Below are 23,560 nucleotides of genomic sequence, written 5' to 3' on the forward strand. Positions count from 1 at the left end.
ATCAACAAGATTTTTCATCCAGTCTACTATGCTAGTAAGACCCTGAATGATGCCCAAGTCAATTACACTGTTACCGAAAAAAAGCTCCTTGCCATTGTGTTTTCTATTGAGAAGTTCTGCCCGTACTTGATGGGTGCAAAGGTTATTGTTCATACGAATCATGAGGCACTTCATTATCTTATGAGCAAGAAATATTCAAAAGCTAGGTTGATGAGATGGGTGCTATTGTTGCAAGAGTTTGATATTGACATTCAAGATCGGAAAGGGAGTCAAAATCAAGTGGCGGACCACTTGTCTCGTTTGGAGGAGAAGGGGAGGCCGCATGATGGCCTTGAAATTAATGACTCCTACCCCGATGAGTAAATCTTGGCTATTTCAATGAAGGAAGTGCAATGGTTCGCCGATCTAGCAAACTTCCTTGTGTGTGGAATCATCCCGGATGAGTTCTCTTCAAATCAAAAGAAGAAGCTCAAACGGGATTGTCAAGATTATTATTGGGATGAGCCTTACCTCTTCCGGATTTGCACGGATGGGGTAATTAGACAATGTGTACTAGATGAAGAGCAAAATGTTATTCTTGAGGCTTGCCATTCTTCGCCTTATGGTGATCACCATGGTGAAGCAAGAACGGCGGCTAAAGTGCTAAGTTGTGGTTTATATTGGCTCACTCTCTACAAAGATGCAAGTGATATGGTGAAAAGATGTGACGAATGCCAACGGGCCGGTGGAATCTCAAAGAAGAATGAAATGCCTCTCACTACCATTTTGGAGATCGATATCGTTGATGTGTGGGGTATTGACTTCATGGGTCCTTTTGTGAGTTCTTGTGGAAACACCTACATCTTGGTTGCGGTTGATTATGTGTCTAAATGGGTTGAGGACGTTTCTCTACCCAACAATGAAGGGACGAGTGTGGTGACATTCTTGAAAAAGATTATTTTCACACGATTTGGTACACTGCGGGCTATCATAAGCGATGGGGGGTCGTATTTTTGCAACAAGGATTTTGACACATTGCTTAGCAAGTATGGTGTCACTCATAAATTTACGACTCTCTATCATTTGCAAGCTAGCGGTCAAGTGGAAGTCTCCAACCGGGAGATAAAGAGTATCTTGTCCAAAACAGTGAATGCTAACCGGACAGATTGGTCAAAGAAGGTTGATGATGCACTATGGGCTTATCGGACTGCTTTCAAAACTCCTATCGGGATGTCTCCATAACGGTTGGTGTTTGGCAAAGCTTGTCATCTTCCGGTGGAACTTGAGCACAAAGCCATGTGGGTTTAAAGAAGTTGAATCTTGATTGGGATGCAGCCGCCAACTTGCGGGTTGCACATTTGAATGAATTGGATAAGTTCTGGTACCATGCATATGCAAGTTCGTCCTTGTACAAAGAGAGAATGAAGTACCTTCATGAAAAATACATCTAAAATAAGCAGTTCAAGGTGGGCGGTCTTGTTTTGTTATTCAACTCACGATTGAAGATGTTTCCCGGAAAGCTGAAATCCAAATGGAGTGGTCCCTTTGAAATTGTGGGTGTGACACCTTTTGGTGTATTGGACTTGAAGAACAAAAATGATGAGGTATTCCGAGCCAATGGTCACCGGGTGAAACATTATTTGGGACAAGATGATGATGGCCACGTGGTGGTAGTTATTCATTTAAAGTGATGGTAATCTACATCGTGCCGCGACGTTAAATCAGGCGCTTCTTGGGAGACAACCCATGTTTTTCTTTTCTTTTTCTTTTCTTATTTTATAGATCGGTGTTATTTTATGCTAACTGGATTTGAAGTGTTTTGCCCGAATGAGTGTGCTTTACAGGAACTGTGCTCAGAAAAATTGGCTAAGTGTGGAAAAAGTTCGGACCGCACAATTTTGAATGCTACAGTATAAGGCAACTGCGGCCACACAATTCTTGTGCGGACCGCACAAATTAAGATGGGAAATTGCAAACTATCTGAAGTTTGGTCTGTCAGAGAAATGGCCAATCTGTGGCCGCACATCGAATTATATGGTCCACAGTCCAAATCTGATGTAGCACCAAAAATTATGCGGACCGCAGATCAACATAGGCTACTGAGCCTTCTGGTAATAGAGTGCGGACTGCAGAAGGAATTTTGCGGCCACACTCCTTCTTTGTTTTTCAAAGTTTGCCTGCTAGTATAAACAGTAGCCTTGGGCTACTGTACAAGGTTTTCCCTCTATGAGCACTCTAAACTCTAACACTTTGAAATCATTTGTTCAATCATCTGCCACACTCCACCCATATCTGTGATCATTTAGTTGCACTCCTTCATATCTGGTATGTTTAATTTCTCATAGAATTTTTCAATTTTCTTAGTTTAATTTACAATTTTTTCTTCCAAGTAGTCTTAGGCCATTTGTCAATAGATTTCAATTTCAATACCATGTGAGGGTTAATCTGTAATGGTTCAACTCCTAATTACTTTATGGTGACTGGATAAATTTATTTACATGCTTAATTATTAATACCATGTTGAATCTATGCAAAACTTGAAAACCCTAGAAGCCTAATCATTTTGATTTTGAAATCTGTGGGCGCACAAGAAATTGTGCGGTCCGCAGAAGTTGTAATCTAGGGTCTTTGGTTAATTAAATTCTGCGGCCGCACTTGAAATTGTGCGGACCGTAGAAATTCCATCGCGGTCGCAGAAAAGCGTGTGTGGCCGCAGATCAGGCCAATCTCTATCATCAGAGAGTTGGCACTTTTGGAAAGTCTAATGTGCGGTCGCACTCAGAAATGTGCGGACCGCACTTCAAATCTACGGTCGCACTCAAAATTGTGTGGACCGCAGTTCCATCTCTGCGGTCACACTTCCACATTATGTGGTCCGCACAACCCAGTCTGCGGCCGCACTTCCCCACACGACACTCATGTTCTGAAATGTGATATACTGTCTGTGTATAATTGAATTACAACTGACTTCTGTTGTTGCTTGTTACAGAAAATGGTTAGATCTCGTGGCCGTGGTGACATATCAAAGGGAAGGGGTAAACCTTCCAGAGGTAGAAGTAAAAGAACTTTACCCCTTGCCCTCCAAAGGATAATCAGCAAGAAAGCTATAGCAGGCCGAGGAAGACAACCCGAGCCCTTCGAATCTAGTTCATATTCCCCATCTCGGGAAACATCGAAGGGCGACTCAGTGCAAGAGCAGCCTGCTATTCAATCACAACCACAACAGCCACAGGGAAGGAACCAACTTATAGACGAACCTTACTCCTGACATAGCACATGCGAGGGTTCGGAGAGTGTAGGTCAGGCTTCAAAGCCCTCTGCTACACCTGTCCCTGAGGAACCAGCAGCTGCTGTTGATGATATTCCAGACGATGGTTGAAGGGGTGATGCTACGGTTTTCGTCCTTGAGAGGTCGAAGAAGAAAGAGATCTGGGAGGACCGTTTTATGAGCCTAAATGCCTTCACGAGCTTTCGTGAGTGGTGGCCGGTGAGATCGCTCACTCTTGAGTGATAATTCCAAATCAAAGATCTTGACAAGTACAATCTAGAAGTGTTGAGGCCATTTCGATAGAGAAAAGGATGGATGTGGTTCACCCAGTCAGTTGTGGATGCCAAAGAGTATTTGGTACAGGAGTTCTATGCCAATGTGGCACACATAAAGAAAGGGACCAAACTTACAAAAGTGAGAAATCTGAAGGTGCGGTTCGACCAGCACACACTAAACTCCTACTTGGAGTTTGAGGATGTTGAGCCAGCACAGTATTTGGAGAAGCTGGCGATGGATGATGCAGCTCGCCCATGGCTAGCTGAGCTTCTTGAAGCCCCGGGGCCACCACCACCATGGATCACTGCAAGGGTTCCTATTCAGTGGAACACCTTAAATTTTGAGGCTAAAGGATGGCAGACCTTCGTATGCAACGGACTAGACCCGTGCCAGAATGAGACAAGCTTACCTATTCCACAGGCAGTTCTAGTCGCCTCTATTATGGCTGGGTACCCGATCAATATGGGTGTCATGATATCGGCCAACATGTCAGTGGTCACCAGGCAGGCTGATACTTCCTACCCATATCCCAACACCATCACTGAGTACCTTACGGATGCACGGGTAGAGCCCATGGATTATGACACGAAGGTTCGGGCGAAGAAGCCCTTCTCTTGGTATTCTCTGATGGATGTACACAACCCGAAGAGAATGGGTCAACCGACTACCACTGTAGGCCAGTCTGATGAGCCATCAGTGGTAGGTATAGAGACAGCTAATATGCCATCTACTTCAGCCGAGATTTCTACCAGTGCAGCTACTATGCCTCCACCTTCAGCCTCAGTGCCTTCCAGCTCGACTTTAAAGCCGGTACCTATGCCCTCTACTCCACTTACTATGCTGCGAGGCTCCCAGACACTGGGGAACCTCAAACACTGGATGCAAACAGCTACTGCAAAGTTGACTGACATATCCAGTCATGTTGCAGCACATTTATCCTCTCCAGTACCACAGATTTCCCCCACAGTTGATGACACTTTGAAGAAACTCTTGGAAAATCAAAACACGGTCATGAATACTTTAGTGCAGCATGGGGCTGTGATTGAAGAGTTGGGCAAAGAGGTAAATAAAATGAGAAAGCGGCAGGTATTTAAGAAGTCAGTGGACGAGCTTCGGAGCCAGGTTACAAAGCTTGCAACAGCCGGAGACATTCCATTTGACATGTTAATAGACCTGCACCACCCAAGCCCAACTCTTACAGCACCAGTTGGCCAGTCTGAGGAGCCAGACACTGCTGGTGACACTACTGAGGCAGTACGTCAGATGTTCACCAACCCAACCGCTCCCGGACTTGAGGATGATGAGATCCAATTGGATGAGGTTGTGGTCGGTGCCACTGCTGGGGACACAGAGATGGGCACAGGGCCGTAGGGAGTTTTCTTCACTCTCACCCTTCGTTGACTCTTATTTTGTAAAGCATTAGGGAAAATTTATTCGGGGGGTGGAGTTTCTTTGACATTTTGATGATTTTTATTCTGTATTTTAATAACTATGACACATTTGGCTTGTAATTAACTTATTACTATTTTCTTATTCTTTACCATTATGTATATATTCTCTTTATTCCCTTATTAGGTATATTCGTTTAGCTTTCAATAGTTTTTTTTATAGCTTCTTTATCTTTTTGTTTGAATTCCTTTTGACTTAGTAGCTTCTTTTGGATTTGCTTTTTGAATTAGTATCTTCTTTTTGATTTAATAGATTCTTTTTATGTTTTAGTGGATAATAAGCCTTTGGTTTTCTTCATTCCACGGTTCTTTCCAAAGGTGTTTTGTCTGAATCGGGTAACTCTTCCCAACGATGGATGGCATAACAACCTTCTTAAGGTATTGAGTCTGTTTTTGGTGTTTAGGTAAGAATAGTAGTAATAATGAATAAAAAGACCTAATTGAGTCATGCTCGAAGAGTCAAACATGCTTCACTTGGTACCAACACACTTAACTACATGCTTATGGTTAAAAATAAGGTTTTTGGAAAGAAATAGCTCTAGTTAATGACCTTTTGACTCTTGTGTTGACTTAGGCAATCATCGAGTGGTTTAGTCGAACCATAATGATTTTTAATCTTGAATATGGTCATTATGGGACCTCGCTTCTATCCTCTTTAACAATTTAGCTACATGAGAGGTGAGATGTTGTTGTTGCAAGTCCAAGTACCCGTGCGAATGGTCTAGAACTTGCCCCGAATGTGTTTCTAGGCGAAAGTTTAAGTTTTTCTTGGCTTGAGAAGTGATTGTAGGCTCTACTTGACCCGCTTGAAATTTTCCATTCCCCACCAATGTTGTTATTCCTAGTCAACCCATTTGAGCCTAAAACCTTTCTCATTTTATAATCATGTTACAAGCCTTTACCCGTTTTGTCGCGACCCTCTCTTGGCATCCAAGCTTTCCTTAACACTCTTGTGAAACAATTGGCTAAAAATGTAAGTTTGGGGGAGAGACGAGGAGTTTTAAAATAAAGGTATCAAGGCACAAAAGAGAAAAGAAATGAAGAGAAGGAAGAGCAAGAAAAAGAAAAATGCAAAAAGAAAGTAAATAAGTTGAAAAGTTGAAGGGATTCAAAGAAAAGTAATGATGCAAAGCATGGAGAAAGCAAAGAAGGAGAAAATGAATATCACGACCAAGGAAGAGTGATGTTAAGTCTCTCTAGTTCCCCTAAGGAAAAGAAAATGCCTCAAAGAGTTGGCAAAGCATGAGCCGATAAAAGAAAATGGAGTGCTTGAGGAAAGATGAACCCATTCTATCATAGCATATCCAACCTTAGTCCAAAAGCCTTCATTGAATTTCGAAAAAGGCCTACGTGATTTCAAGCCGAGTGAGCTTACATTAGTGGTGATTTACACGAGGGGCAAGCCTATGGTATTTAGAGCCGTACTTGCAACATTCCTTTGAGAGAGATGAGTGAACCTTTCGCAAATCTTTGGATTGAATGCTATATTCTTAAGTGAGATAGGCAACCAGAGAGTAGAGAAGGAGGAGTTTGGGATCCACAATAACCTACATGAAAGAGTGGGCTTCTTTGGTGAATAAAGTCAACTCTTGATGCTTCAGTGTCATACTAGAACTATTTGTGCTTAAAAATTTAACTTGTTGCCTTGTTGATAATTTATAAGTGGTGTAGGTAATTGTTGGTCCCAATTGATGTGTGAATGACTCACCTTTTATTAGCCGGAATAACTCTTAACTTGTAGAGGTGGGAATTACTTTATTTGCTTGAAGACAAGCAAAAGCTTAAGTTTGGGGGAGTTGATAAGCAGGGATTTTGACTACTTATTAACGCCCTTTAGCTTTCGTTTTAGTCCAAAAGCATTTAATTGTGTTCCTGAAAACTAATAAAATGTACTTAATTGCAGGAATATTGGAAGATGAGCTCCCAAGATAAAAATCCAACTCAATAAGGAGTAATCTGAACTCAAGAAAAAACAAGCAAAAAAGCTCAAAAGTGCGGACCGCAGAATATCATTTGTGACCGCAGGTTATGAAGAAAAATCCATCAGAGATTGGTGCAAAGTGCAGTCCGCCCATGAATTATGCGGCCACAGAAGATGGGTTGGAGCAAAAGTTCAGAGAACGTGCATCTCAAAGTGCGGACCGCACAATTATTGTGCGGTCGCAGAAGAAGAGCAAGGTGCGGCCGCACTCAGAATTGTGCGAACCGCAGAAAGAAAGCAGTGTGGCTGCAGATCAGAATTATGCGGTCGTAGATTTCCACTCCTGTCAAGCTGAAGAAAAGTGCGGACCGCACATGGAATTGTGCGGACGCAGAACCTCCGAAAGGGTATTTTTGTCCGAAAATTCAAGCTCTGTATAAATAGAAGAGTTTCACGTTTTAAGGTTAACTTTTGACATCACATACGCTACAGTAGACGGTTTCTTTTACTCTTTTTAGTGGTTTTTGCTATTTTGAACTTTTTGAATATTGATTTCATCATTTTAATTATCAATATGGATTTAATTATTATTTCTTCTTCTTTTTCTTCCAATTTAATCATAAGTAGCTAGATTTTCACTAGGTTTGTGACCCAGCCCTAATGTGTAAACTTAATGGGTGTTTGATTTATTACTTATTTATGGTTAGGTATTTATTATTTTTAGCCTTGTTCTTGATTTTATTTGTAGAATTAATGGTGCAAATATTAGTTCATGCCTATTTGACTTGGTCTCTACTTGAGAAAGAGAGACTTAGTCTAGAAAAACTTGGCTAACAAGAAATTGGGTCAATCGAGAGGTTGATAAATCCAATTAAAGGGTTGAACCTAGAGATAGTAAAAACCAACTTGATATTTGTATCAACCGTTTTGTTCAATACTCATTTGGACTTGAGAAAGCCAAATTGGGCAAAATCACTACCTGACCGAGAGGTATTAAGTGGGTAACCGAGTGTTGATAGCTATAATATACCCCGACCAATAAAACAAGTTTTAAAGTTTACTACCCATTAGGTAAACACCTAGGTGAAGGTCATATCCCTAGGCCTTTTATATCATTTGAAAAACAACAAACACAATTTCCTAGTTTCCTTCTTTGAATTGCAATCGTAGTTTAATTTAGATTTTCAAACAAAACCAAATATTGCGGAAGTGCAAATTTAGATATTCAAATTCACACACTAAGATATATGCTACTAACTCCCATACATACAGCTCCCTATAGAATTCGACCCCGACTCGTGTTGGGTACTATTATTGCATCGACCATTTTTCATAACCTCGAATTAAGGAGTGAAATTGGACGAGAACACCTACACATCAGTGCAGAAGTGTAGCATGAGTACGGAAAATAATGCGTACCCAGTAGGTATCTAGTCTAACCTCAAAGAAGTAGTGACGAGGGGTCGATTTGACACTTACTAGAGGTCAAATAATAAATGAAATACATAAAAGTAGACCTGGTGAGTGTAAAACAAGTAGCAATGAAGCAAATAATAGTAACTATAGTAATTCCACAAATGAGTCTATCTCAAATCCTTAAACATGTCATAATCGGCCTTGAATGCGCTAACTCATTAGTTACCAAAACAAATCTAGTTTCAAATTATTAAGCACGAAGCTGCCAAGACAAACGGGCAGATCGCATAAGAGTAGTGTTACCAGCCTGCCAATGCGAACAGTCTGATCCCATAACAGTAATTCATTTCACTGCCGAGGCGAACGGCCTGATCCTATAAGAGTAGAGAACTTTACCACGCTCACGGAAATACATGCGAGACGAGAAGACATGAATCCATCGTTTATTAAATATTTCCCAATTATGCTAAAGTAAGAGACTATGCTGATGTCTTTAATTAAAATTCTCAATCTCAGTCCTAAGCAAGATAATTAATACACATGATAGGCATAAAAAAGCACAATTAAAGGCATTATGTGTGTAATGACCTGGCCGGTCGTTTTGAAAGTAATAGCCCTGATCCCCTATTTACTGTTTCCCCCGCATCTATTTCTGCTATTGTGACTTGTCGGGAGGCTTCGTTTTGGTTTTTGGAGTGTTCCCGGACACTTAGTCCCGAAAATGGGAGCTTAAGCCTAAGGATTTGGACCGTAGTCGAAACTATGTGAAGACGACTTTGGAATGGAATTTTGTCAGTTTCGTTAGATCCGTTAGGTGATTTTGGACTGAAGGGCGTGTCCGAATTGTGTTTTGGAGATCCGTAGCTCATTTAGGCTTGAAATGGCGAAAGTCAATTTTTTGGAGTTTTGGGCCGGTAGAGGAATTTTTGATATCGGGGTCGTTTTCCAATTCCGGAAGTTGGAGTAGGTCCATAATGTTGAATATGACTTGTGTGCAAAATTTAGGGTCAATCAGACGTGGTTTGGTTGGTTTCAGCGTCGGTTGTCGACTTTGAAAGTTTCAAGTTCTTTAAGTTTGAATCGGAGGATGATTTGTGATTTTAGCGTTAGTTGATATGATTTGAGGGCTCGACTTAGGTCGTATGATATTTTATGATTGTTTGGTATTTTTAGTCGAGGTCCCAGGGGCCTCGGGTAAGTTTCGGGTGCTTAACGGGTGAAAGCTTGGACTTAGAAGAATTTTGAAGTTGCTAGTTGTGGTGTTTTCGCACCTGCGGTGGGAAATCCGCAGGTGCAGCCTCGCAGAAGCGAGGCTGGGATCGCAGGTCTGTTTAGACCGGGGAGTCAGTGATCGCAGACACGATGAGTGAGCAACAGGAGCGGAGCCGCATCTGCGGAAGGGCAGTCGCAGATGCGGAGATGAGAAGGACCCAAGGTTCCGCAGAAGCGGACAATTGAGCGCAGAAGCGCATCCGCAAGTGCGGGCTCTGGAGTTTTATGAAAACTCACAGGTGCGGCGTCCTAGCCGCAGAAGCAGTACCGCAGGTGCGGTTCTGGGCTCGCAGAAGCGAGTTCGCTGGGCAGAAAATAGAGAGTTTCGAGGGCTTGAGTCATTTCTCCATTTTTGGACTTGGGAGCTTGGAAATTGGCAATTCTTTGAGGGATTTTCAGAGAGAGCTTTGGGGTAACGATTCCTAACTCGTTTTTGGTTGTATTTCATTAATTTATGGTTGTTTTCTCCATTTAATTTCGGTTTTGGATTGAAAAGTTGGGGAAAATGGGGGGAAACTTCCCTAAACCAAATTCTGAGTTTTGATTGGGATTTAGACATCGGATTTGGTGAATTTTGGTACGAGTGAACTCATGAGTGAACGGGCTTTCGTATTTTATGACTTTTACCTGATTCCGAGAAGTGGGCCCCACATGCGATTTTTGAGTTAATTTCAAAATTTTTGTTAAAATGTTGATTTAGTTAATTAGATGAGTCTATTATTGTTGTATTTATGATACGTAATTGCTTTTGGCTAGATTTGGGCCATTCAGAGGTGGATATTCATGGGAAAGGCATTGTGACCGATTAATTGAGCTTGACTCGAGGTAAGTGGCTTGCCTAACTTTGTGTGGGGGAAATCCCCTTAAGATTTGGAACTACTGTGATATGTGAGCGTCGTGTACGTGAGGTGACGAGTACGTACACGGGCTAGTTGTGGTAAAACCCAATTTTCTTACTGAGCAACAGCATGTTTTTCCTGTTATTTTTAGTTATACCATTTTAATGAGTACTAATCTATTTTCATTCTTAATTGAGTTATTCCAATATGTGTAGCTATCATGTTTAGTCTAATACAACATGTCTATGTGTCTTAATTGTTTATGTGAATTATGTGCAGCATGCTTAGTGAATTTTCTGCTTCTTCCCTGACTGGTACTTAGTCTAAATCGTAAGAATTTTATGATGTAGTTGTATTTCTATCATTTGCGCTGCATATTTACTTTGGGACTATGGAATGGTATTCTGGGAGATCCCCATGTACTGCATATTTACTTTGGGACTATGGAATGGTATTCCGGGAGATCCCCTCGTACTGCATATTTACTTTGGGACTACGGAACGGTATTTTGGGAGATCCCCCTGTACTACATATTTACTTTGGGACTACGGAACGGTATTCCGGGAGATTCCCCTGTCTTGCATATTTACTTTGGGATTACGGAACAGTATTCCGGGAGATCCCCCTGTACATTAACATTTGGGACTACGAGACGGTATCTCGGGAGATCCCTTGTTGTGTTTCTCTGTATTGAGTCATTACCTTCTATGATTTCATTGTTGTTAAATTTCAGCATTTATTTTATTGCGGTATTACACTCTATATTGTTTTTATTATATATTTACCAGTAGGGCCCTGACCTGACCTCGTCACTACTCGACCGAGGTTAGGCTTGGCACTTACTGGGTACCGATTGTGGTGCACTCATGCTACTCTCTGCACATGTTTTCCGTGTGCAGATCCAGGTGCACCTTATCAGCCGCACTATCAGTGAGCTGGGACAGCCTTAGAGACTTTAAGGTATATGTGCCACGTCCGCAGACCTCGGAGTCCCGTTCTACTCTTTCTCATGTCCATTATCTTCTGTATTTTTCCTTGTTAGATTCTGATATATAGAGACACTAGATCTTTCCTTCTGTAGTTTATGATTCACGATATTCCGGGTTTTGGGATTTGTTGTGTATTTTTGAATAGTTGGTTAAATTTATATTTTTATTTCATTATTCCGGAAAATGTTAGGCTTACCTAGTTGTAGAGACTAGGTGTCGTCACGACGTCACATAGAGGGAAAATTGGGACGTGACAAGTTGGTATCAGAGCTCTAGGTTCGTAGGTGTCATGAGTCACAAGCCGGTTTATTAGAGTCTCGCGGATCGGTACGGAGACGTTTGTACTTATCTTCGAAAGGCTATGGAACTGTTAGGAAACTTTCACTACTTTGATTCCTTGTCGTGCGAAAAATTTGTTGACTTCAAAGATTCTAAACTTTTGTATTCTATTCTCTCACAGATTGTGAGGACACGTACAAGCGGATCTGATGAACAGGTACACGCACCCCCTGCTAGAGCCGCGAGAGGTCAGGGATGGGGTAGAGGCCGAGGACGCCCACGTGGTTCAACCAGAGCACCCACACGAGCTACTACAGAGGAGCCCACAGTAGCTCCAGCTGGAGGGCATACACCTGAGGTACCTGTTTCTGCACCAACCCTCCAGGAGACTCTAGCCCAGTTTCTGAGCATGTTCAGCACCTTAGATCAGGATGATTGATTGCACTTGCTCCTGCCATATCTCAGGCCGGGGAACGAGCACAGACTCCCGTCACCGGTACTCCAGAGCAGCGGGATCAGGACGATCAGGACTGCCATATTTCATTAATCTATGGTTGTTTTCTCCATTTAATTTCGGTTTTGGATTGAAAAGTTGGGGAAAATGGGGGAAAACTTCCCTAAACGAAATTCTGAGTTTTGATTGGGATTTAGACATCAGATTTGGTGAATTTTGATACGAGTGAACTCGTGAGTGAACGACCTTTCGTATTTTACGAACCCGATTCCAAGAAGTGGGCCCACGGGCAATTTTTGAGTTAATTTCGGAAGTTTTGTTAAAATATTGATTTTGTTAATTAGATGAGTCTATTATTGTTGTATTTATGATACGTAATTACTTTTAGCTAGATTTGGGCCATTCGGAGCCCGATATTCGTGGGAAAGGCATTGTGACCGATTAATTGAGCTTGACTCGAGGTAAGTGGCTTGCCTAACTTTGTGTAGGGAAAATTCTCTTAAGATTTGGAACTATTGTGATATGTCAGCGCCGTGTACGTGAGGTGACGAGTACGTACACGGGCTAGTTGTGGTGAAACCTGATTTTCTTACTGAGCAGCGACATGTTTTTTGTGTTATTTTGAGTTATACCATTTTAATGAGTACTAATCTATTTTCATTCTTAATTGAGTTATTCCAATATGTGTAGGTATCATGTTTAGTCTAATACAACATGTCTACGTATCTTAATTGTTTATGTGCATTATGTGCAGCTTGCTTAGTGAATTTCCTGCTTCTTCACTAACTGGTACTTAGTCTAAATCGTAAGAATTTCGTGATGTAGTTGTATTTCTATCGTTTACGCTGCATATTTACTTTGGGAGTACGGAACGGTATTCCGGGAGATCCCATGTACTGCATATTTACTTTGGGACTACGGAACGGTATTCCGGGAGTTCCCCATGTCTTGCATATTTACTTTGGGACTACGGAATGGTATTCCGGGAGATCCCCCTGCACATTTACGTTTGGGACTACGAGACGGTATCACGGGAGATCCCTTGTTGTGTTTCTGTGTACTGAGCTGTTACCTACTATGATTTTATTGTTGTTAAATTTCAGCCTTTATTTTATTACGGTATTACACTTTATATTATTTTTATTATATATTTACCAGTAGGGCCCTGACCTAACCTCATAACTACTCGACCGAGGTTAGGCTTGGCACTTACTGGGTACTGATTGTGGTGTACTCATGCTACTCTCTGCACATGTTTTTCGTGTGCAGATCCAAGTACACCTTATCAACCGCACTATCAGTGAGCTGGGATAGCCTTGGAGACTTCAAGGTATATCTGTCACGTCCGCAGACCTCGGAGTCCCCTTCTACTCTTTCTCATGTCCATTATCTTCTGTATTTTTCCTTGTTAGATTCTGATATATAGAGACACTAGATTTTTTCTTTTGTAGTTTGTGATTCATGATGTTCCGGATTTTGGGATTTGTTGTGTATTTTTGAATAGTTGGTTAAATTTATATTTTTATTTTATTATTCCGCAAAATGTTAGGCTTACCTAGTTGTAGAGACTAGGTGTCGTCACGACGTCACACGAAGGGGAAATTGGGCCGTGACAATGTGAATCTGTGTCTACACGGACATGTCATGAATATAGCTACGTACGAACTCTCGTCATCTCGTACATGCGTAGCTCCCCACAACAAGTAGCACACAACAATTAATACACCTAAAGGATAAGTTCCCTCTTACAAAGTTAGGCAAGAGATTTACCTCGGTTCCAAGTCGTCAATCCGTCTCTTCAACCTCACGTGTTATAATTACCCCACCTAATTTGGAAGATTTTTAAAATACACCCCCGGGCATATGTGCCTGGATTCCGAAAGTTTTTGAATATAAATGTTACCCATGATCTCACGAGCTCAAATATATAATTTATTCTCAATTACATAATCTATTTTGTGGTCAAATCTTATTTTTACCAAAACCCTAGGTTCCAACAAAATCCCACAATTGTTTTCCCTTAATTTCATGCTAAATATACTCATAATCCATGTATTTGACTCAAGAATTGATAGGGATCACTTACCCTTTGATGTTGATAAAAGTTCCCCCCACAAAATGCTCTCAAAATCGCCCAAGACCAAGTAGAAAAATGAGAGAAAAGGGACCAAGTCCCATATAAAAATCAATTCTGCCCAGCGATCTCTGCTTTTGCGGACCAACAGTCGCTTCTGCGGCTCCGCACTTGCGGAAAATCTAGCGCATGTGCGCCTTTAACTTAAGCCAACAGTCTCCACTTTTGCGATCCAAAAGGCGTACTTGCGCTTTCGCTTCTGCGGCCACAAGGCGCACCTGTGCTCCCAGTCCATCTTGGCCAATTCCGCATCTACGACCTCACATGTGCGGAATATTCCTCTCACCTGCGCTCCTAGGACATATTGGCCAATTCCGCATCTGCGGCCCATCCCTTGCATCTGCGTGACCGCACCTACAGCCTTTCCCTCTGCAGGTGTGGTGACACCAAACTTCAGTAGCAACAACAACTCTCCAAGTCCAAGTTCCAAATCTGTTTTCACTCTGATTCTCATCCGAGGCCCCCAGGACCCCATTCAAACATATCAACAAGTCCTAAAATACAATACGAACTATGTCGAGGTCTTAAACCTTGTCAAACAACACCAAAACTATGAGTCGATGGTCAAAACTTTTCATTCAACTTTCAAACATTCAAACTTGGCTGAATGTGTCCGAATTTCACTTAATCTACTCAGAATGACACTAAAATTTGCGTACAAGTCATAAATCACCATACGGACCTATTTCTAGGCTTGAAATCCCAAACAAATCTCGATAACACCAAAGTCTACTCTAAACTACATTTAAAGAACTAGAAACCTTCCATGAACTAACTTTCTACATTAAGCGCTGAAATACTCCCGGATCACTTGAAACTCGATCCGTACACACGCCCAAGTCCAAAATTATCACACGAACCTATTGGAACTTTAAATCCCGGTTCCGAGGTTATTTACTTAAAATATTGACCCGAGTCAAACTTGGCCACCTTAGGGCACTATTAAGGAACTAAGTATTCCGATTTCAACCCGAACCCTTACAAACCTCATGAATACAGTAGCAAAAATCGCCTAAAATACAGGAGAGTCCAGCTGTATGTGACTGTATGTTGCTATATTCGTGCTATGTATTCATGAATACAGTAATGACAATCAACTTAAAATAGGTCTGTCCAACTGTCTAATGACGGAAAGAGGATCAATTAGCGTGATACACTCATAATATAACTCAACAAAATCAATTCTAACACGCCTCATTATCAACCCAATTAATTAGCATATTTTTTCAGATGCTAGACACAAAAACAGAGCATTATATATCCAGCTTCAACATAACACAATCTATAGAGCTTCAGAGATTCAGTCAATTTTTTTTTCCTGAGATAGTTTGAGGTTTTGATTCAACCGTCATTGATAGAAATTTTTTCTGCTCGGCATTGATACAGGTATTTACAGAATATTTAATAACTTGATTTACTAGATGGCAAGCTTAACAGTGCTAATTTATTATTCTGGGATGAAGCACTATCTACACGTGTGACTGTAAGATTTTGTTAGTTTGCTATAATTACTTGCATTGACAAAATAAAGATATAGTCATACATCACGTACTTATGCCGGATGAATACATGAATACAACCTGTATTAAAATCATGCATTCAATCGGTATAATTTATATGTTATTTGAAATTATGGTGTAATGTATAAGAAAGTTACGATGTGATAGATTAATACATATATGAATATAGCCTGTAATATAAATATTTATTGAAAGCATGTATTCATGCATACGATATGTAATCAACCTACTGCATGTATCCATGCATACGATGTGTACTCCATGTATTCATGGACAAACAATATTTTTTTACATATGTCCAAAACTGATGTTTCTCAGTTTAATGTAGGTTGTACCATCGACTAAATACTTGCACATGGTGAATGATGAATGAAGGTATTACAATGTTTGCCTCCAAAAGAAAATTTGTAGTTGTGGGATGTTCCAAGTGGACGAGCTACCATACCTACTTGCTTGGGCTGTCTTGAAAAGCAAATTTCTAGTACCGGATGATTATTGCTCGGACTATTACAAATCAAAGTCTGTTGTAATGACATACGAGTTCCCCATGTATCATTTCCCTGACCAAAATGAATGGAATATACCAGCACATATATTAGAGGAAGTTGTCTTACTACCCAAATGGAAGAGACCTCCTGGAAGACCAAAAAAGAAGCGCGATAAGACATTAAGTGAATTGCTTCAGAAGAAGAGTCAACATACGTGTAGTATATGTGCGCAGGGTGGACATAATAAGCGTACTTGTAGAAATGCCCCACGTAAGAATTAGTTGATATTCTGATTTTAATTCCTCCAATCCCTGTTTTTGGATGTGTTTAAGATTTTCTATTACTTATTGGTTTCTAGATGTATTTGATTGTTCCTAGATGAATTTTTTAAAGGTAGATGACTAAATACGTTACTGTTAAGTTTTCTGATACCTTATAAAATGATGTGTATACATATATATATATATATATATATATATATATATATATATATATATATATATATATATATGTATAACATGACATGTATATATATTGTAAGTGGTTAAATACATTGTTATAATTCAATTCAAAATACATTTGAATATAGAATATAACCATGTACATGACTAAAGATATTACTGTTAAGTTTTCTGATACCTTAAAAATGATGTATATATATATATATATATATATATATATATATATATGTATGTATATGTATAACACGACATGTATATATACTATATGTGACTAAATACATTGTTATAATTCAATTCAAAATACATTTGAATACATAATACAGCTATGTACATGATTACACAAATATAGAAATATAGCATAATACATACATGACATGTGTATATACTGTAAGTGGTTCCTGTACATTCAGTGTATTTCAACAAAGTTTTTACTATACTTCAAACATAGATAAATACAACTAAATATGAATTGATTACAGAAAGAACTAAAAAAATTCATGTATTCAGAATAACTAAAATACTGTGAATACAATCACATCTAATTACATTATTTTCAGCACTTTTAAAAAAACAGTAAAGTTAAAATAGATTCTTGAATCATGAGAATTTGAATATAGAAGTATATAAAAAAATGAATGTATTCATAATAACAGTTGTTGTAGCCTCAAAAACGCATTCATGTATTCAAAACAAAGGTTGTGTAAAACCATGAATAATTCAGTAATAAGCTGAAAATACAATCTGCAAAACAGAAAACTATTTTATAACTATCCTCACAGATGTATCCGATTTTATGATTAGCCTAACAATATTTGTCGGTGCTTCATTGTCACTTATCGCATTGGTATCTAACTTCCGCATAGCATAGTTCTAAATGAGTGCACTATATCTTACCGGAGTAAATTAGGATCAAAGGCTATTTGTGGGACCAATCCACAAGTGCTCAAATACTCTGCATATGTTGCGACATACAACCCACAATCCTTGCAAAAAAGTAGATTGATAACAATCAAATACAACATATATATATATATATATATATATATATATATATATATATATATATATATATATATATATATATATATATATATATATATATATATATATGTATATGAATGATACAAGAATAAAAAAAGGGATTGAATGCATACATGTTCCAAGATCGTTGTTGAGGCACATTTGAAACAAACACAACATCAAAAGCATCAGTTTGTGCCTTGTCATTGTATGCATACAAAATACAGTACATACAAAACAGTAAATACATAAATACATAACTCAGTCATGAATATATCTAAATACATTGATTATGACAAAAATACAACCTTGAGTTATGGCAATAATGACAAAACGATTGGTGTATTTAAAATTATTATTTTATGAACTCAAATACATAAAAATACATCTAAATACAAAAAAAAAAATCGTTGTACAAACTAAAATCAGTGTAAGTAGACTCAAATATATATAAATACATCTAAAATACCTTGTCCTTCCGTATTTTCGAGCTACTTCCTTTAGCGACCTCTTTTCCCTTGCTCCCAGAAGCAACATCGATAAGTTTTCTTCTCTTTTACACAGTATAGAAACGTGAGGAACATCAGGAATTAATGATTTTTTCGAAGATTTCTCATCTTGACCTTGTTTCATAGGGTCATTGCGTATTTTTGTTCGCCTCTCGACTTCCATGGTTGTTGATGAACCTGCAAATACAAGTTCCTCTTGAGTGATTCGTAAATCGAAAGATGGCCCATCAAAATTTAGTGTTTTAATGGGTATACCTCGTGTAACCCTCTTCAGAATTATTGAATCAGCCATTGAAGACGAAGTTTGAAGTTTTTTGCTGAAAACCTAACAATGGTAAAAATTTAAAAAAAAAGTGAAGAGAAAAAGAAGAAGCGTGAACCAGCCAAAAAAATTAACAATTACCACGAATATTTGGAGCAAAAACGTTGAATGTGAGAAAGAATCATGTTGTGAGAGAGAATTATGCTTTAACAATTATCTCAGTCTTGTTGTGAGAGAGAAAGAGATAGTGGAGAGAGAAAGTAAAAGTATTTTACTGAGATTTTGAGAGAGAATAACTGAAAGAAAGAGAGAGAAAAATATAAATAGCGTATTTAACTCCTTAATAGTAGTGTATACCGTAAATACCTATTTTGCTATAAAATATAGGCAGAATAGCATAGGAGACACTTGTACTTGTTCCGATTTGACATTCCGGTCCCTGTATTCCTTAAAGTTTCATCCAAACACTTGAACTCGATCAAAACTAGTATTTTAAACACCTCTGTTGTGTGTGTTGTTCACTCTCCCTGATATGGATGACACATCCGAGTCACCTAGATAAGTAATATCCATATCATAATTTACTTTTACAAAAAAATTATGGTTTATAAATTACAAAAATAAAAATAAAAATAGGAATCCCGCATCTTTTCTCCTCTCTCTCCACATTCCTAACTCTCTCTTTCACCCATCACCACCATTTCCAACCTTGAAAGCTCACAAATTCTCACATGGTGACAAGCTACTTTTTTTCACCCTTCAAAGTTTCTTTCTCTATTTTACCTCCTCTTTCTACTCCATTCTTCCCGAAAACGTCAAAACTCCCAAATCTATCCAATGTAAACAATCCAAATATGGCGATGATGGTGGAAGAGTAGAAGGAGGTAGTGGCGGTGATGGTAGAAGAGTAGAGGGAGGTAGTGGATGTGAGCTTTTTTCCTTAATTTTGCACTCTGTATATACTTTAGATTGTTGCAGCAGATAATTATATTTTCTAAATATACCCATAATCTTGGTTTTTCAAGTTTGGATTTAGGGGTTCAAGCTTTCTACTCTATATCGTTTGTCAAACATTATAACCTCTCTCTGTAGACAAATCATTTGCTCGCTATCTATTGAGCATTTTGTTGATATTCAAAAAGCAAAAAAAAAATCCATTTTTTCCACTTCAAGATTACTCAAAAAGAAAGGCCAAGCTCATTTTCCTCTTTGATTTTTAAGCACATCACGTTCTTTTGTTTCTCTGTATTATTTAGCGGTGGAACGTGAGAAGGGGGCGGTGCCGGAGCCAAATTGGAAGAGGCTCGTGGGTTGAAAGATGATATGAGTTGTTATACTTTTTGTTTCTGTCTCTTTTTAATTTTTTTGTCTATTTTTTTTAATTTAACCACCATTTCACGCTCACTAGGCGCGTGCATACCAAACATTTTGTCCACCTCAGTTATATTTATACTACATAAGCTTGGTCAATAGTCAGAAGCGTTTAAAATACTAGTTTTGATCAAGTTCAAGTATTTGAATGAAACTTTATGGAATACAGGGACCGAAATGTCAAAATCGGAACAAGTACAAGTGTATCTGCCTAAAATATAAAAGATAACTATAGAAAATAACATTTTAAAATAATTTTGATTTATAATAAATAGGATGTATACATTTGTTATAAGAGGTAAAATTTCCTATTACAAATTATTTAAAGTTGTTCTCATTTCACCTATTAGACCATAATTATCATTATGGTTAATTTGAAGTCTAAAATTGCCCTTCTTTCACATATTTTACCATAATTGCCCTTAAGAAGGGAGATTGGCGAGGAGAAGTTTCATAATATACCCGTTCGTAAAGTGTTTTTATGATATACCTAATATTTAAAATACATTTAATATCCCAAAAATATTACGCTCTATAGCTCCAATTCCTGGGAAATATTATGAAACATACCATAAGAGGAGAAATTTTATTTTGAGTGAGACTCAAGTCACTCAACCAACAAAACTTGTATGAGGCTCTCTGACAAGTGAAAAAGTGGGACCCACATGGCAGGCTCTCTCTCTTATCTCTCTTGCACTATGCGTTTCCCATTTCACCATCTCTTTCTAATCTTTTTATCCATTTTACTGAATGGCAAAACAAAAAACTAGTAACTTTAATTCTCTCTTTCTCACTTCTGAGTTTCTTCTCCTCTATCTTCTTAAAATATTTTCAAAAAGAAACTGAAGAGTTGGATTTTAGGGGGTTTTTCGTGTATGCTTGTGTAATTCAAGAGTTCAAAAAGAAAAATGACTAAAAATTTCTTTTTCCCTAAATTTTCGAAGAGAAAAACTGATGGGTTTAATATTTTGGTGGGAGAATCAATAATTTTTTAGATAACTATGCTTTTCGGTTCCTCTGTAATAATCTGATCAATAGTTTGGTTGAAGTTTATTAATCTGGCATGTTACTTGTGTGCAGTGATAAAACTCAACGTCACATTTATTTGTTTATTTTGGTATTGCTGCTTGGGTACAACTTCTAATATCTTTAACCTTTTCTTTTGTGATGATATGAGATTCTAGTTTTGAATTTTATGTGTACTACTTTTTGCGATGTTTGAAAATTGAAGTGTAATACTCTTCTTTTTTTTTTAGCCGTGTCGAGTCAAACCATGTAATCTAATTTGAAACGGAGGAGTAGTATTTTGTTGTTTGAGTTGAATTGAAACCATTGGACAAGGAGAGGGATGAAAGAGGAGAGATGATGCATTTTTTGCCCTTTAATAGTCATATTTGAGTCAAATAATTTAAAGAGATGATGCATTTTAGAAAGAAGAAAAAGGAGAAAGATACTGAGAGAGAAAGAGGAGCATACGTAGGTAATCTTGAGTTCACTTTTCAGTAAAATTGGGTAAGAAGATGAGAAAGGGATGGTGAAATGGGAGTGCAAGAGAGAGAAAAGAGGAGTCTGTCATGTGGGACCTTCTATTCCACTTGTCTAATACAAGTTTTGTTGGTTGAGTTAGCTCAAAATAAAATTTCTCCCACAAGAGGGATTTATAGTTGGATTTTGTCCCAAAATAAGAGGGACTCATTTCTCAAGAACATAGAAGGAGGGGTTATTAGATCTAAGAATGGGACAAAGGAGGAGAAGAAAAAGAAAGACAAGGAAGAAAAGGACATTAGGTAGTAGTACATCTTTGATACCGAATTGGTCAGAACTTCAATATGATGTGCTAGTTCACGTTGCTAGGCGTTTGAATTTGATCGAAGATTACCTTAATTTCGCCGCTGTCTGCAAACCCTGGCGACTTGCGGCCACCAAGGAAAATTTTAACAGTGACCTGCCTAGGGTTCCATGGCTTATGTTAGCTGAGGAAGAAGGAAGCGACGTTAGTTCATGTAGAAAGTTCTTCAACCTCTGCAATGACTTGATTTTCAAGACAACGATACCACAAGCCAGCGGAAAAAGATGTTTGGAGTCTATGGGATGGCTTATCACTGTGGGAATAGACGGTGAAATTAGTCTGCTACATCCTTTTTCCGGTGTTCAGATTGAACTGCCCCATCAAAATACCACTGAAGATTATACCCGCAACAAGACTCAATATATATGGAACTTTATTCACAAGGCAGTTTTGTCCACTAGTCCTTCTAAAACATCAGATTATCTTCTTATGGTCATTGAGGGAGAAAATAAGTACCTCAGTTTTTGGAGGCCAGGAGACTTGAAATGGACCAGGATTAGAAGAGAAAACTATGAGCCTCATTCTCGTGATCAACATTGCGATGTGGTTTACTTTGATGGCAAATTTTATGCAGTTGATATGCAAGGCAATGTGCTACTTCGCAATGTTACTGACCCAACTGAGGCTCAAAGAGTAGCTCAGTTACCTTCATCACTGGATATCTATCAAATGGGATATCACATGGGAGCTGAATACTACATATTAGAATCACTAGGATCATTACTTGTAGTTGTGCGACATGGTGGTTTGTGTCTGTCCAGGTTTCCATTCACACCTGTCTATGAGGATGAAGTTTATGATGAGGAGGAGGTCCCCGAATTCGATGGGCAGCTCATTTTTCACACAAATTTTTTTCGAGTTTACGAGGTTGATTTAGCTGCTGGTAAATTGACGGAGACCAAACAAATAGGGGACATGGCCCTCTTTTTGGGTGCTAATGCATCTCTGTCAGTCCAAGCTTCTCAATTTCCTGGAGTTAAGCCCAATTGTATTTATTTTACTGATGATTTTTATGAACAATACAGTGACTATGAAGAAGGGGGCGGCTTGGACATGGGTATTTTCGACATAGCATATGGCACCTTTAAGGGTCACTATAAGTGTCTTTCCCTAAATCGTTTTACTCCACCGATGTGGGTTACACCAACTCTGTGTTGATTTAGATTCTGTAATCACGGTTCCCTGGTGTCAGAATTAGTAAATTTGCGATGGTACATCCAACTGAAGATGTTTAGTCAGAGTTCTTAATTTGAAGTCAAGTTTGCGGTTTAGTCCTTTAGTTTACTTACATGGATTTTAATCTTAGGTCTGTTCTAGGAGGGAATTTTATGTATCTAGAATTGGTTACTGGATTGATTGGGTTTGTTAGATAGCTCTAGACCCTGTTTCCATTTAGATGTATCGTTTCCATTTTGGGAAGGCAGACTTAAATGAAAAACTCATGTGAACGTTTTGCTTATATTCTCCTCTCTTTTCCCTCATGCTTTCTGCAACTCTTATATTCCTTGCTTTACTCATACAGTGCATATGATGAATTTATGATTCCTGTTTTCATTGTCATAAACATCTAATTGGAATTAGGATTATTGGTTGCTTTCAGATTATGAACTTGGAGAGTGTTCATTTTCTTTTTGGCTCTTCCTTTTTTCTTGTGCTTTTAGAAGTTATTTGCTTGGATTTATAGTAAAGTTGGAAGTAAAGCTTCTAATAATTACTGAAGGAGGCCCTAATTTGAGTTGAAATTGATTAGTGGAAAGAAATATATATGGAAGAGAGGGTTGAAGTATTCTTCAGCTGGGTCATAG

General features: G+C 38.7%; 2 protein-coding genes and 1 long non-coding RNA gene across 5 annotated transcripts; 2 read left to right on the plus strand and 1 right to left on the minus strand.

The window, feature by feature from the left end:
* The first annotated feature begins 378 nt into the window (after nucleotides 1-378).
* On the plus strand, nucleotides 379-3,247 carry LOC138908391 (uncharacterized). Its single transcript, XM_070199053.1, has 2 exons — nucleotides 379-915; nucleotides 2,969-3,247. The coding sequence occupies exons 1-2, from the start codon at nucleotides 379-381 to the stop codon at nucleotides 3,245-3,247; spliced, it is 816 nt and encodes a 271-aa protein (XP_070055154.1).
* A 12,626-nt stretch (nucleotides 3,248-15,873) lies between these two features.
* Nucleotides 15,874-18,828, minus strand: LOC138908808 (uncharacterized). Of its 3 annotated transcripts, XR_011415223.1 has the most exons (6): nucleotides 18,677-18,828; nucleotides 18,529-18,598; nucleotides 18,234-18,450; nucleotides 17,899-17,963; nucleotides 17,639-17,727; nucleotides 15,874-16,355 (listed from the first exon to the last, which is right to left on the minus strand). It is a non-coding gene; the product is annotated as an uncharacterized lncRNA (long non-coding RNA). The 3 variants fall into 3 exon arrangements; XR_011415225.1 differs by lacking the exon at nucleotides 17,899-17,963; XR_011415224.1 differs by lacking the exon at nucleotides 17,899-17,963 and having other exon boundaries at nucleotides 17,639-17,696; nucleotides 18,677-18,826.
* Nucleotides 18,829-21,641: 2,813 nt separating this feature from the next.
* Nucleotides 21,642-22,913, plus strand: LOC117276536 (F-box protein At2g26160-like). Its single transcript, XM_070199054.1, has one exon. It carries the CDS (start codon nucleotides 21,642-21,644, stop codon nucleotides 22,911-22,913), a length of 1,272 nt encoding a protein of 423 aa, XP_070055155.1.
* The last annotated feature ends 647 nt before the right edge of the window (nucleotides 22,914-23,560 follow it).

The sequence above is a fragment of the Nicotiana tomentosiformis genome, chromosome 3 (genome assembly GCF_000390325.3).
Source record: "Nicotiana tomentosiformis chromosome 3, ASM39032v3, whole genome shotgun sequence".
NCBI classification, from domain to species: Eukaryota; Viridiplantae; Streptophyta; class Magnoliopsida; order Solanales; family Solanaceae; genus Nicotiana; species Nicotiana tomentosiformis.

Excerpts from the sequence above, each read along its gene's own strand:
- LOC138908391 (XM_070199053.1), top strand. The coding sequence starts at position 379 with ATGAAGGAAGTGCAATGGTTCGCCGATCTAGCAAACTTCCTTGTGTGT. Across the intron at positions 916-2,968 it reads ACAATGAAGGGACGAGTGTG|AAAATGGTTAGATCTCGTGG; the intron begins GTGACATTCTTG and ends TGCTTGTTACAG.
- LOC117276536 (XM_070199054.1), top strand. The coding sequence starts at position 21,642 with ATGGGACAAAGGAGGAGAAGAAAAAGAAAGACAAGGAAGAAAAGGACA.